General features: G+C 45.1%; 1 protein-coding gene and 1 non-coding gene across 2 annotated transcripts in view; both read left to right on the top strand.

Moving 5' to 3' along the window:
• ATOX1 (antioxidant 1 copper chaperone) overlaps positions 1-4,563 on the top strand; it is a 16,870-nt gene extending 12,307 nt beyond the window's left edge. The window contains exons 3-4 of the mRNA XM_017540519.2: positions 1,695-1,865; positions 4,430-4,563. Coding sequence (XP_017396008.1) covers positions 1,695-1,819 — 125 coding nt within the window. The 3' untranslated portion in view covers positions 1,820-1,865; positions 4,430-4,563. The remainder of the gene's footprint in view (positions 1-1,694; positions 1,866-4,429) is intronic.
• Positions 4,564-13,726: 9,163 nt separating this feature from the next.
• LOC119473003 lies at positions 13,727-13,833 on the top strand. Its single transcript, XR_005202167.1, has one exon. It is a non-coding gene; the product is annotated as a U6 spliceosomal RNA (small nuclear RNA).
• The last annotated feature ends 1,113 nt before the right edge of the window (positions 13,834-14,946 follow it).

Genomic DNA, 14,946 nt, shown 5'->3' with positions numbered 1-14,946 from the left:
TGAGACAGTCTGGATAGAAGCCATACTTTTCACAGTGATCTCTAGGGGTAGGATCAGTAGGGGACCTTACTGCTTCTACTTATGTTTAGAAATGTTTGCTTTTTTGGAAAAAAAAAAAAAAAATGTGTCTATATTACATTTGCAATTAAAAAAAAATTGGCTGGGCACAGTGGCTCAGCACTTTGGGAGGCCAAGGCGAGCAGATCACTTGAGGTCAGGAGTTCAAGACCAGCCTGGCCAACATGACTAAACCTTGACTCTACTAAAAATAGAAAAATTAGCCAGGTGTGGTAGCATACACCTGTAATTCTAGCTACTCCAGAGGCTGAGGCACAAAAATCACTTAAACCCAGGAGGTGGAGGTTGCAGTGAGCTGAGATCATGCCACTGCACTCCAGCTTGGGCAACAGAGTGTGTCTGTGTCTCAGAAAGCCATAGTATAGAGCAGGTATGAACACACTACAGTGTGGGCGATGGGGAGTCTCGGCCAGCGAGAGGGTCCCAGCCTGGAAAAGGGGGTGCACAGAAATAAAGAGAGACAGAAAGCTGGGGTCTGGAGGACTGAATAGGCAATGCCTATGCAGCAAGTTTATTTGTGTCCAGGGTTCCAATATATACCTTTAGATTATAAGGATTGATGTCAGTGCACATTATGTAAGCTATACAATAAGGGGAACAGAAAGTTGCAAAAAGCACAGAAAGTTGCAAAAAGCAAATGTCAGCAGAGGGGGTACAGAATCACGGGTCATAAAAGGTAAGCAGGTGATGTACTTTATCATTGTTAACAGAACATGTGGTCACAAGGATAACAATCTAGAAATGTCACAGGCTAAGCCATAAATCTTTATCTGAGTATAGGAATATCATCTGGTCCTCAAAAGGCTATACTTAACTTGGTAAACAGAGTCATAAAACCCACTCCTCAGCAGGAACCGAAAGAGCACACACATCCATTACCCAGGGTCACCGTAGTCAGAAATAGAGGCTGACATGATTCTTATTCTCTCCATTCCTACTTCCCCATAGCTCGACTGCCTCCAGCAGGAAACTGTGTCCGGGATCAAGCTCACGAACAGTGAGGCCCAACACTGGGGGGGCTTCACACAGGAGCGTTCCCCACACTACAGCCCATGGGCCAAATCCTGCTCATAGCTTATTTTTGTACATTCAAGAATGGAATTATAAAAACAGACAGAATGGCTGGGCGTGGTGGCTCATGTCTATAATCCCAGCACTTTGTGAGGCTGAGGCGTTAGAGCAGCCTGGCCAACATGGTGAAACCTCGTCTCAACTAAAAATACAAAAATTAGCCTGTTGCAGTGGTGGGTGGCTATAATCCCTGCTATTTGGAAGGCTGAGGCAGGAGAATCTCTTGAACCTGGGAGGCGGAGATTTCATTGAGCTGAGTTCACGCCATTGCACTGCAGCCTGGGCGACAGAGCGAGACTCTGTCTCAAATATAAAATAAAATAAAATAAAATAAATAACACAGAATATACAACAGAGTGCATCTGTGGCCCATAATGCCCAAAACATTTACTTTCTGGTTCGTTACAGAAGAAGTTTGCCAATCCCTGCTCTAGAGGAAAGGGAAGGGGTAGCTGTGAGTAGTAATTTAGAGCCTGAACTCTTTCTTGCTGTAACTGGGAGGGTCTCTGCTTCCTTTCCCCACACCGCATTTCCTCTTCCTGCAGGAGTTAAGTATGACATTGACCTGCCCAACAAGAAGGTCTGCATTGAATCTGAGCACAGCATGGACACTCTGCTTGCAACTCTGAAGAAAACAGGAAAGACTGTTTCCTACCTTGGCCTCGAGTAGCAGGGACCTGGTCCCCACAGCCCGCAGGATGGACCAAAGAGGGCAGGTGGGTAAGACTCCAGCAATTGCTGAACAAACCTGCTGCTCACACATCTCATCAGAGCTAACACCTTGGCCTTTGAGAGCTTGAGTGGAGCAGGAGAGCCCCCGGGTTCTTTTCAATCCACTGTCCACTTTCTTTGGAGTGGTTACAAATATATGTCTAATGCAAATCACAAGTTCAGGGAATCCTTATAGCCCCCGTGATTGGACAGAGCACTCTGTAATGTCTCCCAGAGTCCTCTTTAGGATGTGGGGGTTGCATTTCATGGTTAGCAGGGTTTAAGTTGATAGCACATGACCCTAAGCAATGCACCTTTGGCTTCTTGATTTGTTTGTTTCTTTAAGACAGTGTTTCACTATGTGGCCCAGGCTGGAGGGCAGTAGCTCTTCATAGGTGTGATCATAGTGCACTGTAGCCTTTAACTCCTAGGCTCAAGTCATCCTCCTGCCTCAGCTTTCTAAGTAGATGGAACTGTAGGCACATATCACCACGCATGGCTCTGGCTTTGATAAACTGACTGTCTCATCAGAGTTGACACTTTTGCCTTGGGCCTTGTTCTCTTGTGCCTTGACCAAGTGAGTTAATTCAGACTGTGCCACTCTCTCTACTTGAAACTGTTGTCAGCTTCATGAGCATGCCCTCTGTCCAGCCTGGTACAAAAACAATAGCATGGCTGAGCTAGATGTTCCGTTCACTTTTATGTAATCCAGTGAGGCAGTAACGGGCACTGTGTCAGCACTCTTCACTCTGGAACCAGGCAGACCTTATTCATTGATCCAGCCACAGTCTCAGCAGGGCCCTCCTGGCTGCCACTGCCCCTGTAGTGTCTTTGACTTGTGAACTACAATGATCGCCACATCCCTGATGTGATTTAGTGCCCTGACTGTGATTGAGAAAAATGAGGCCAAGAGAGGGGAAGTGATTCAACCAAAGCCCCACCCAGGTGAGTGGCAAAGGCAGGAGGACAGTCAGATATCCTGAATTGGAGTTCTGTAACTGTAACTGGTGGCATTGTCCCTGTGAATGGGTCCCAGAGACCCTCCAGATAGGAGGCAGCCACAGCTGACTGATAGTTCCTTCCCAAAGGTATACATTTGGAACCTGAGCCACAGCAGTGTTCTGTGTATGTGGTGACATCACATGCAAGTCACAAGATGTCACAGGCATCTGTTTTTGTCATGCACTTTTCATCCATAGATAGAACCCATGTGCAGGAATGAGCCCAGGATGAATAATGAGGGATCCAGGATTCTTTTTTTTTTTTTTTTTTGAGACATAGTCTTGCTCTTTACCCAGGCTAGAGTGCGGTGGTACGATCTTGGCTCACTGCAACCTCTGCCTCCCGGGTTCAAGCGATTCTCCCGCCTCAGCCTCAGGAGTAGCTGGGATTACAGGCACCTGCCACTGTGCCAGGCTAATTTTTGTATTTTTAGTAGAGATGGAGTTTCACCATCTTGGCCAGGCTGATCTTGAACTGACCTTGTGATCCACCCCCCTCAGTCCCTCAAAGTGGGATTATGGGCATGAGTCACTGTGCCCGGCCTGGAATCTAGGATTCTAACTCTGTCCTCATTTCACACTGATCTTGGACACTTTTTATCTTACAGGGATTTGGTCTTCCCATCTGTAAAATGGGGCTAAAACCTCCAACCTGCTTTCCTGCCTTTTGGAGGTTGCTGTGCAATCTCTCCACATATGAAGGCTTATCCTCTAGGGAAGTAAAACATCAGCAGCTTCCAGCATCTTACAGAACACTGTTTCTTATATCATGCCTCCACCCCTAGGGTTTTGTAGGGAGGGTGCGTGGATGGGGCTCTGGACCCTCCAGAGCTCCCAAACAGCCCTATGTCATATCGGGCTTTTCTGTAAGATTGTATTTGATGAAAGTGCTCTCTAACAAGGAGGAATGGAGGGAGAGAAGGAAAAAACCTCTTCCTGAGCTGGCTATATACATGGGGGAGTCCTAATACACACATCTTGGATTAGAAACTCCAGGCCTGGGCATATGAATTTTTTTTAACTAAAAAAGTATTATCTGTTGGATGTAAACCACATGTAGCTTAATGTGTTTTTCTCATAGGAAACATGTTTTCTCATGTTATTGAGATGAAATTCACAAGATATTATAATTAACTATTTTAACCCATTTATGCTGGATGTTGCACTTTTTTGTGTATGAAAAATCAAACCTTGGTGATGATCTTGAGCAGTAGGATATAAGTTAACTCCCACAAGTTTAGCGTTCCTAGGCATAAATGGGTTAAAGTCTGTCATTTAGTGGCATTTGGTACATTCACAATGTTGTACGACCACCATCTCTCTCTAGTTTCAAAACTTTTTCACCATCTCAGAAACACACCCTCTATCCATTGCGCAGTCACTCCCCACTCCCCATCTCTCCATCCCCCGGCAGCCACTAATTTGCTTTCTGCTACTCTGGACTTGCCTACCCTGGACATGTCATATAAAAGGAATTACATTATCTTAGTGCGTTTATTGCCTTTGCAATATTGCTATGTGCACAGCAGATGGCGCCTTTGTTCCAGCTAACTTTCCATCTTTCCTAGGCTCCCGATCCTCCCCTGGCTTCCAGACAGACCTGGGACTTGGCAGTCTTGCTGAACAATGGTTTTCCTGCAGAGACCCTCAGTTCTGTTCCTTTCTAGCTTCCTCGAAATAAAATCGAGCTGCTTTTGTTGGAGATGTTGTCTTGCCTGGTTTTGGTGTTGCTTGCTCACATGCTCACATGTAGTTGGTTATGTTTACTTCGGTTTGAGTTTTGAAAGTTCCCACCTGGGAGTCAGACAACCTGTAGACTCTGATTCTTTGCTGTGTGATCTTTAGCAAATCACTTACCCCCTCTGGGCCTCATTTCTTCCTCACCTGTAAAGTGGAGGCATTGACCCGGATCAGTGATTCCCTTTCTTTTCACCAGTTTCACAGACTCTATATTTTGAAAAATTTTTGTGTATCAAGTGAATTGCACAAAAGGTTATCAAATGTTAAGGCAGTGGAATAGTGGGAAGAGGCTGTGGAGACAAACTTCCTGGGATAGAGTTGAAGCTCTGGTACCTCCCAGCTGGGCCACTTACCCTCTCAGTGTTCACAGACATAAAATGTGATGATCGCATCTACTGCAAATGGTGTTGTGGGGATTAAATGAGGTGATACATGTAAATTAGAGCAGTGATTGCTAATTAAAAATCACTCGGATTTAAAGGGAACACTAATCTAGCAGTAAGAAAGAGATAAGGTTTCACTATGTTGGCCAGGCTTATAATCCCAGCACTTTGGGAGGCCAAGGTGGGATCATAAGCGTAAGCGTGAGTGACTGCGACCAGCCAAGTAGATCTCATATACTCTTAAAAGTTATTGAGGATCAGGCCAGGTGTGGTGGCTCACACCTATAATCCCAGCACTTTGGGAGGCCAAGGTGGGCGGATCATGAGGTCAAGAGTTTGAGACCAGCCTGGCCAACATAGTGAAACCCTGTCTCAACTAAAAATACAAAAAATTAGCTGGACGTGGTGGCGGGCGCCTGTAATCCCAGATACTCGGGAGGCTGAGGCAGGAGAATCACTTGAACCCGAGAGGCAGAGGTTGCAGTGAGCCAAGATTGTGCCACTGCACTTCAGCCTGGGCAACAGTGTAAGACTCTGTCTCAAAAAAAAAATTATTGAGGATCTCATCTGGACGTGGTGGCTCACGCCTGTAATCCTAGCACTTTGGGAGGCCACGGCAGTGGATCACCTAAGGTCAAGAGTTCGGGACCAGCCTGGCCAACATGATGAAACCCCATCTCCACTAAAAATACAAAAATTAGCTGGGCCTGGTGGCATGTGCCTGTAATCCCAGCTGAGGGAGGAGAAGGCAGGAGAATCACTTAAATGAGGCAGGGGTCGGGGGTGGGAGTGGAGGTTGCAGTAAGCTGAGATCACACCACTTCACACCAACCTGGTCAACAGAGCAAAACTCCATCACACAAAAAAAAGAAAAGATTTTTTAAAAATTAAAAAATTATTGAGGATCTCAAACAGTTTTGGTTGTGTGGGTTATACTACATTAGAAAAGAAAAATACCCAAGCACACATCCCATTCGCCATGGGGACTAGATGAAGTCACCGCATTCATTTAGACTCTGGAAAATGTCACCATATAATTGTTAAGGAGGAAAAGGCATCTTACAGACATTTTCAACCTCATGTGGCTTCTGAAAGGCTCTTGGGGATCACATGTTGAGAATCGCCACTTTAACCATTTATTGGGCGCTTACTGGGGACCCAGGGCTGCTGAAGACTGGGATAAGACCTGGCTCTGCACTTGACTAGCCCGGACATGGACCCAGCCACTGCATCTGTCTCACTGGCAGTTTCCTCATCTGCACAATGTATAATGCCTGCACCTCAGGGAACTTGGTCGCCAGAAATAACACTTTTTTAACACTAAACTGGTTGCTAGCATAATTTTTGTCCCATTATGAAAGTACTAAACAAATCTTGGGGCCGTTTCTGACTTTGTGGTCCCTCAGGGGTACAGGGACTCCTTCCCAGCCTACAAACTAAATGCATTTATTGGCCACCAGATGGCAATGTCTTGTGGACTTGTCCATCCACAGAGAAGTTTAAGACCATTTCTTTCAAAAAAGTTTCTGTGGGCTCTAAGAGAACAAACTTGAGGATTTTTTCCACTTTCAACTTCCCTGGGAGGCCTGGTGCAGACTGGCTGGCCCATTGGGAACGCCCAAGAGTTGAGACACTGGTGCCTGTTAGGGCGAGTGCTTCTTAGAGGGGTTCATTTCCTTTGAGTCCTCTCTGCATCACCACCCCCAGCAGAAATCCGAGTTTCCAGCTGAGGCACTTGGCTCTGTTCTTCCAAGGCCACAGAGCATTGGAGAAGCTCCCCCGCCTTCCAGCAGCCCAGTTGGCTGTCCACAGAATGAATGAGATCACAGAGCGGAGCTCAGGGTGGGGAGCAGATGTGTCCACATTTTTCTCTGGGGCTTCCCCGTGCACTTGGCCCCAGCCTACACTTCCAGGCTTTCCCCCTCCTCACTGCAGCCAGCCAGCCTCAGGTGTCTTGCTTTTGTTCATGCTGCCCCCGTAAGTAGAATGATCTCCACCAGCCTCCCTTGTCTCCATGTCCAAATTCCTTTCCCTCCCTGACATACCACAGCCTCCATGAAACCTCTCCACAGCTGGAAGTAATTTATTTCTCCTCTTGGCCCTCAAAGCATTTATCTCGCAAACTTCAGTGCTGTGGCAAAGCTTTCTGTCCACGTATCTTTCCTGGCCTCGAGGATCAGCCCAAGCATCTGTTCCCTCTGCTCTCAGAGCAAGCACTTAGGGAATAATTGATAGATGAGTAATGGCTACCATTTGGGGGATGCCTGTTTAGAGTGTCATGCCCTTGCATTTATCTCATTCCGTCCTTACCTAGTCTCCATAATATAGTGGACTAGGACAGACCCTCACACATGGTAGATGTGGGCCCAGATAATTTTCCAGATTGTCTCTTCTAATTCTTCTAGCAGGTCAAAGATCCCTAGTTGTGAGTACAGCCTCCCCTAGGGTGTTCCCAGTAACCAGCCCTGTTTCTGTGCCTGATGGGGTGAAGCTCCCACCAACTTTGCCTTGTTGACCTACCCATTCGCCTGGTGGCCAGAGCCTTGGCTTGTCCAGTACCCACATTACCATGACTGGAGAGAAACTACCCTGGCCCTGAGTACAGGGTGAAACCTGGGGGCTATATCTGGGGGAAGTGTCCTTCCTCACAGTGGTGTGAGCCACAGGGGGGCTCTGGTCTGGCCTGACTCCCCATCAGCGTGCTGAGTGAGCTTGAGCAAGTCTTTTGAATTTTGAAGTGGTGTGTGTGTGTGTGTATGTGTTGTTGTTGTTTTTCTGAGACAGGTTCTCTGTCACTCAGGCTGGAGTTCAGTGGCACAATCTTGGCTCACTGCAAGTTCTGCCTCCCAGGCTCAAGCAATCCTCCCACCTTAGCCTCCCAAATAGCTGGGACCACAGGCACACACCACCATGCCCGACTAATTTTTGTATTTTTTTTGTAGAGACAAGGTTTCACTAAGTTCCCAGGCTGGTCCCGAACTCCTGGGCTCAAGTGATCTGTCTGCCTGCCTCAGCCTCCCAAAGTATTAGGATTATAGGCATGAGCCACTGCACCCAGCTGAAGTTTTTTTTAACTGCTATTTTGAGGTATAATTTCATTCAATAAACTGCACATATTTAAAGTGTATACTTTTTTTTTTTTTTGCTATCTCCTACTGAAAGGATAAAGTGTATAATGAAGATACATATATCACACACACAAAGAGAGGGAGAGACTTATGAAACCATCACCACAATCAAGATAGTGACCATATTAATCACCTAAAAAGTTTCCTGGCACTTCTTGGTAATCCCTCCCACCCTCTCCTTACCCCCAAGTAACCAGCCATCTGCATGCTGTCACTATTGATTAGTTTGCATTTTCTAGAGTCTTATATAAAAGCAGTTACACAGTATGCTCTCATTTTTGTCTTTTTCATTCAGCATATTTTGAAATTTTATCTTTTTATCACTGAGTATTAAGTATTCCATTGAATGAATATACCAGAAGGTGTGATAAATTCCTCTATCGAAGGACATTTGTTTCCAGCTTTTTAAAACTGCTTTGGCGCTATTAAGGTTTCCAAGGGCCATACATGGCACAAAGGAAAGTCTCAGTGAGCTGGACTCTTCCAGCCCAACACACCCAAACCCAAGCCAAGCCAGCTCAACTCATAATTTTACTTTTTATCTTTTGATTTATTTTTATTTTTTAGAGATGGGGCTTTGCTCTGTGGCCCAGGCTGGAATGCAGTGGTGCAATTGCGGGTCACTGCACCCTCGAATTCCTGGGTTCAAGTGATCATCCTGCCTTGATCTCCCAAAGTGCTGGAATTACAGACATAAGCCACTGTGCCTGGCCCAACTTACAGTTTTATCTAATGGGCTTCCTCCTACAGCTCAGTGATACAAAGCCCTGTTCTGGACTTCATCAGATCCAGATTTAAATTCCTTCACCACTTAAAAATTGTGTGACCTGGGCCAGGCATGGTGGCTCATGCATGTAATCCCAGCACTGTGGGAGGCCAAGGAGGGCAGATCACAAGGTCAGGAGATTGAGGCCATCCTGGTCAACATGGTGAAACTCTGTCTCTACTAAAATACAAAAAATTAACCGAGTGTGGTGGTGCTCCCCTGTAGTCCCAGCTACTCAGGAGTCTGAGGCAGAAGAATCATTTGAACCCAGGAGGCAGAGGTTGTAGTGAGCTGAGATTGTGCCACTGCATTCCAGTCTGGCAGCAGAGCTGTCTTAAAAAACAAAACAAAACTGTGACCTTGGGAAAGGTACTGATTCTTTTGTGCAACTCAATTTCCTTATCTGGAAAATGGGGGTCATAACAGTACTGAGACTATTGTGAGAATTAAAAATCTTCATGTGCCTAATTCTTGATAATGGTTTTCCACAAATAAAACTTTTTGTTTGACCAAAAAGTTTCACAATTATATGACTAGAAGTTTGAAAACTGAAGTCTGAAAATTTTCAGATCTAGATTCTTTCTACCCCTGGCATATTATGAAAAGCAAAATGGAACCTCCAGATTGTGCTGTGTGGGAGGTGAATGGTTGTTCAGGTCACCGCCCTCTCTGTGACATTCTCCTTTAATTAGTGCCAGTGTCTTAAAAAGCTCAAGTCTGTAATTTCTTGGGAGTGCCCATCAGAGCTTCTTTTAGATTTCCATGTCTTTAAGGGCTGTGACCACTTAGTTTAAGAGGACAAGTTTTCTAATCTGCTTCTTCGGAGAAGGAAAGTCTTCATGTCCCTCAGCAAATCCCATGACTACTGACTAGGGCCTTGCAATAAAATCAAAGCTTTTAAAAATAAGGATGTCACCTCCCATTGTTCTATTTATCATGGGTTCCAAGGATCTTAATCCTTTTAGAATCACAGATCCCTGGATGCCTAGAAGTAGGCTGTATGTTGGATAAGAACACTGGCTCTGCGGATAAACAGACAGTTTACCAGATGTGTGAACTTGAGCAAGTAGCTTAACTGTCCAGGACAAATTAGCTGGGCAAGGTGGTTGGTGCCTGTAGTCTCAGTTGCTTGGGAGGCTGAGGCAGGAGGGTCACTTGAGCCCAGGAGGTCACGGCTGCAGTGAGCTATGATCACGCCACTGCTATGATCACATAGACTGCACTGCAGCCTGTGTGACAGAGCAAGACGCCATCTCTGAAAAATAAATAAATAGAACTGTCCAGGACCTGTAATACCTTCTTAGAGTGAAGTGAGATGACATGTGCACATAGAAGGAGCTCAGTTTCGCTATTGTTATTATCATTATATGATCTTGGGAACAGAGACGATCTAGTTAGCCACGCAGCTTGATGTCCACATGCCCTCCTTCTGATGGGTGGTCCATGAGCCTTCCTTCACCTGCACGCCAGCCCTGCCCCTGAAAGGGAGCACTGTGAGCTCTGCTCTGAATGGCTCTGCCAGGGTAAGTTCTGATGTTGAAACTTTACATCCCTGTCAGTTCTCTGGACTTGGGCTGGGTTTGTCCTGATACGTGTGGCATCAGCCTAGCCCTTCCCTGTGTTGGTTCCTCAGAGGCAGAAGTCTTTCCGTTTCTCCTCCCTGCTACTCCCTTTCTGCTCTACCTCCCAAGGCAGATCCCAAATTCCCTCCCTCAGTCATTCCTTGGAAACAGAGTTTTGAATGATGATGACCGGTCACTAGGCCCTTTGTTGATTACTTTTTGAGAATGGAAGCTGAGAAAACATGGAAAAGCCATACCGTTCTGGGCCTCCTCTGATCTTATGCTAGCTACAGGGTTCCTGACTTGGTAAGGAGAGAGCTTACTGAGGGAAGCTACTGAAGGAGGGCTGGAGGTGAAAGGTTAAGGCTGGAGGCACAGCCTGGAATCATACAATGGGAACCCAGGCGGGCTTCAAACTCTGTTCTTATCTGGGAGTTGTGGCTCTGGGTGGTACCTACATTGGAGGTAATGCGCATAAAGTACCCAGAGTGGTAGGTGCTCAACAAAGCCTGGCTCCTCTGTTGTGTTTTTTGTTTTGAGACAGGATCCCACTCTGCCACCCAGGCTGGAGTGCAGTGGTGATCACAGCTCACTTATTACATCGTCGACCACCTGGGCTCAAGTGATCTTCCTACCTCAACTTCTCAAATAGCTAGGACCATAGGTGCCTGCCATCACATCCGGCTAATTAAAAAAATTTTTTTTAATAGAGATGGGGTCTTACTTATGTTATGCAGGTTTGTCTCAAACTCCTGGGCTCAAGCAATCCTCCCACTTCAGCCTCCCAAAGTGCTGGGATTACAGGCATCAGCTACTGCACCTGGCCTGGCTTCTCTCATTTACACCTTTGAGAACGTGTCCCTGGATCCTACAACTTTGTAAAAGGACTGAGCCTGCTGGATCAGGCTACTCCCAACATCAAGCCTGGCCCCTGCACTTTCCTCTGTTACTGCCCCTTCCAGAGTCCAATTTGGTAACAACCCTCATGGAAGCACTGGTTTGTGGGTATGTGACTTTTTTTTTTTTTTTTTAACCAAAACAGAAGCTGTGCTTCTCCCTGTGTTCTTAGTAGTTAGAGAAGCCACTAAAGCCATTGAGATGGCAAGGAGGGCTGGAGGTGGAAGGTTAAGGCTAGAAGCACAGCCCAGAGTCACTAAAAGCTCAAATTCACTGCACCACCCATTACCCTGAGAGCTGAGAAACCCTCCTACTGCCACCTCAAGCCTCTGCCTCTGCCTCAGAGATGTCAGGGGCTTTGGGAATTCAGGAGTTTTAGAACTGGACAGTCCTTTTGAAATAAAAAGTCCTACTGCCTCATTTTTTGTTGTTATTATGCAAATACCCAATTTACTATGATATTACAGGACAAACTGCATTCCACTCTAGGCAACAGAGCAAGACTTATCTGAGTTCATATAGGGAAGTGGGAGCAGCTTGGTGTGCTCTTTCCATTAATTCATGCTGCTTTGTCATAGTCATTAAACACTCCAGGCCTGGAGTTTTTCAGGTGAAAAGGACCAACTCACAGTTATTCAAATAACTTGTGGCAGAGACTGCTAATTGTCTATCCAAAAGTCTTTCATCATCTTTTCCTTGGTAATAGAACCCAATTTATGGCTGGGCACATTGCAACCTAAAATAAAGACAACATTCCCCAGGTTCCTTTACCCCTAAGTGTGACATATAACTAAGTTCTGGCTAATGAGATACAAAAACATTCCAGAAAGACTTCTTAAAATGAGCTGATGCCATTAGGAACCCCTCAGCCTTCTATATTCTTCCTTCTGCCTGAAAGAAGGATGTAATGGTGGGACCAGTAGTCATTATCGGGCCATGTTGTCACCTTCCTTAGCCCTTGAAGCCATGGGCTAAGGATAGTACCTAGGTCTCCAAAGATTATTATTATTATTAATCTATTATTTTTTAGAGATGAGAGTCTCACTCTGTTGCCCAGGCCAAAGTGCAGTGATGAGGGCATAGCTCACTGCAGCCTCAAACTTCTGGGCTCAAGTGATCCTCCTGCCTCAGCCTTCAAAGTAGCTGAGACTACAGGCATGCACCATGGCGCTCAGCCAGAAGATGATAAATTCTATACATGAGCCTTAAACTGTCTATTTCCAGACTTTGTTTCTATGTGAAATAACCCTCATTTTTGCAACAGCTACTGTTATTTTCAGCCTACTGGTATATACATACAGCTGAACCTGACACTAACTGATACATAAGCTTGTGCTTCCCTGATTTTTTCCACCCACCTACCACATGCTTGCTTTCATTTGCCCATAACACCAAAGATATGCAGTCCTAAAGTCAAGTCTTGGGATCTGCAGCAGTTGTTCTTGCAAGGTCCTGGGGTGTGTGTGTTTGTGTGTGTGTGTGTGTGTGTGTGTGTGTGTGTGTGTGTGTCTGTGTCTGTGTGATCTTGAGCCATTTTAACCCTCTGGGTCTCATTCTCCACAACTTTAAAAGGAAGGGGTTAGGCTGAACATGATGGCTGATGCCTATAATCCCAGCACTTTGGGAGGCCAATACAGAAGGATTGCTTGAGGCCAGGAGTTCAAGACCAGCTTGGGCAACATAGTGAGACCCCCCCAACTCTACAGAAAATTTTTTAAATTAGCCAGGTGGTAGCACCTGCCTGTAGTCCTAGCTACTCAGGAGGCTGAGGTGAGAGGATTGCTTGAATCCAGGAGATTGAGGTTGCAGAAAGCTGTGATCACACCACTGCACTCCAGCCTGGGCGACAGAGTGAGACCCTGTCTCGATAATAATAATAATAATAATAATAATAAAACAAATAAAAGGAAGGGGTCAATCTAGAGCAAGGATTGGCACACAATAGCCTGCAGGCCAAATCTAGCCACCATCTGTTTTTGCAAATAAAGTTTTATTGAAACACAGTCATATTCATTTATGTATTATCTATGGCTGCTTTAACACCGTAACAGCTGAGTTGGATAGTGCAATGAAGACCATATGGCCCACATAGCCTAGACTATCTTGCCCTTTTCAGAAGAAAATTGTCTATCCGTGGTCTAGATCAGTGATTTCAAACTGTTCTACAGAGACCTAAGGTTCTGTGAAGGTACCTCAGGGAAAAGGGAGGAACTGAGAGTGGGGCTCCAACCCATCTTCCTGCTAAGACTGCACCTCTTTTTGTTGTAATTAACTAGTTGGATTTTATTTAAACTTTTTATTATGGAAGTTTCCAAAAATATCTGAAAGTAAAGTGAATAATATCATGAAACCCATACACTCATCTCCCAGCTTCAAGAATTACAAACTCGTGCTCGCTTCGGCAGCACATATACTAAAATTGGAACGATACAGAGAAGATTAGCATGGCCCCTGCATAAGGATGACATGTAAATTTGTGAAGCATCCCATATTTTTTTGTTAATTAAAAAAAAAAAGAATTACCAACTCATAGCCAGTTTTGTTGCATCTCCCACTGCCTGCCTTCACCCTCCTCCACCCACAAGGTTATTCTGAAACAAATATCAGCATCATTTTATTTTATTCTTGTATTTCTTTTCCTCCTCCTCCTCCTCCTTCTTCTTCTTCTTCCTCTTCTTAAACAGAGTCTTGCTCTGTTGCTTAGGCTGGAGTGTAGTTGCACAATCTCAGCTCATTGCAACCTCTACCTCCTAGGTTCAAGCAATTCTCCTGCCTCAGCCTCCTGAGTAGCTGGGACTACAGATGTGGCCACCACCCCCTGAATAATTTTTGTATTATTATATTTCTTCTAAGAGATAAGATTAAAAAAAAAAAAAACCTATCCATCATGACACCTAAAAGTTAATACAGATTTCTTAATATCATAAAATATCCAGTGTTCAAATTTCCTCTATTGTTATTTATTTATTTATTCTTTTTTTAGGCCCTTGGTTTGTTCAAATCAGGACGCAAACAAAGTCCATCCATTGCATTGGGTTGATGTTTCTTATGTCTTTTAGTCTGTAGCAATCCTACTCCTGCCCTGTTTTGTTTTTCTCCTTGCAAATTATCTATTGAGGAAGTTGGGTCTTTTGTGTAGGAGGATCTTCTGTAATTCTAGATTTACTGAGTGCATCCCATGGTGCAATGTGCTTCTCAGTCCCCTGAAGTTCCTGTAAAATGGTGGTTAAGTTTATGCTTCATCAGAACAAGCTTTGGTTTTTTGCTGACAATCTTTCATAGATGGTGCTGTGAAATCCTCTTATATAATATCAGGCAGCACATAACACCTGCTTGTCTTTCTGTGTGTAATCAGGATGGAGAGATGGATTCAGGTGTTATAAGACCAGTGCATCCTATAAACTTCCCATCAGCTCTTCAACTTGTGGTTTTAGCAGACATTGATGATTATTGTTGTGTCCATTATTTCTTTTAATCATAAAAGTCATACATGTAGGGCAGGTATGGTGGCTCACACTTGTAATCCCAGCACTTTGGGAGGCTGAGATGTGGGGATCCCCTGAGGCCAGGAGTTCGAGACCAGACTGGTCAACATGGCAAAACCCCATC

The sequence above is a fragment of the Cebus imitator genome, unplaced genomic scaffold (assembly GCF_001604975.1).
Source record: "Cebus imitator isolate Cc_AM_T3 unplaced genomic scaffold, Cebus_imitator-1.0 Scaffold126, whole genome shotgun sequence".
NCBI lineage: Eukaryota > Metazoa > Chordata > Mammalia > Primates > Cebidae > Cebus > Cebus imitator.
Note: the sequence above shows the minus strand (reverse complement) of the source record. Positions and strands in the feature narration are given on the sequence as shown.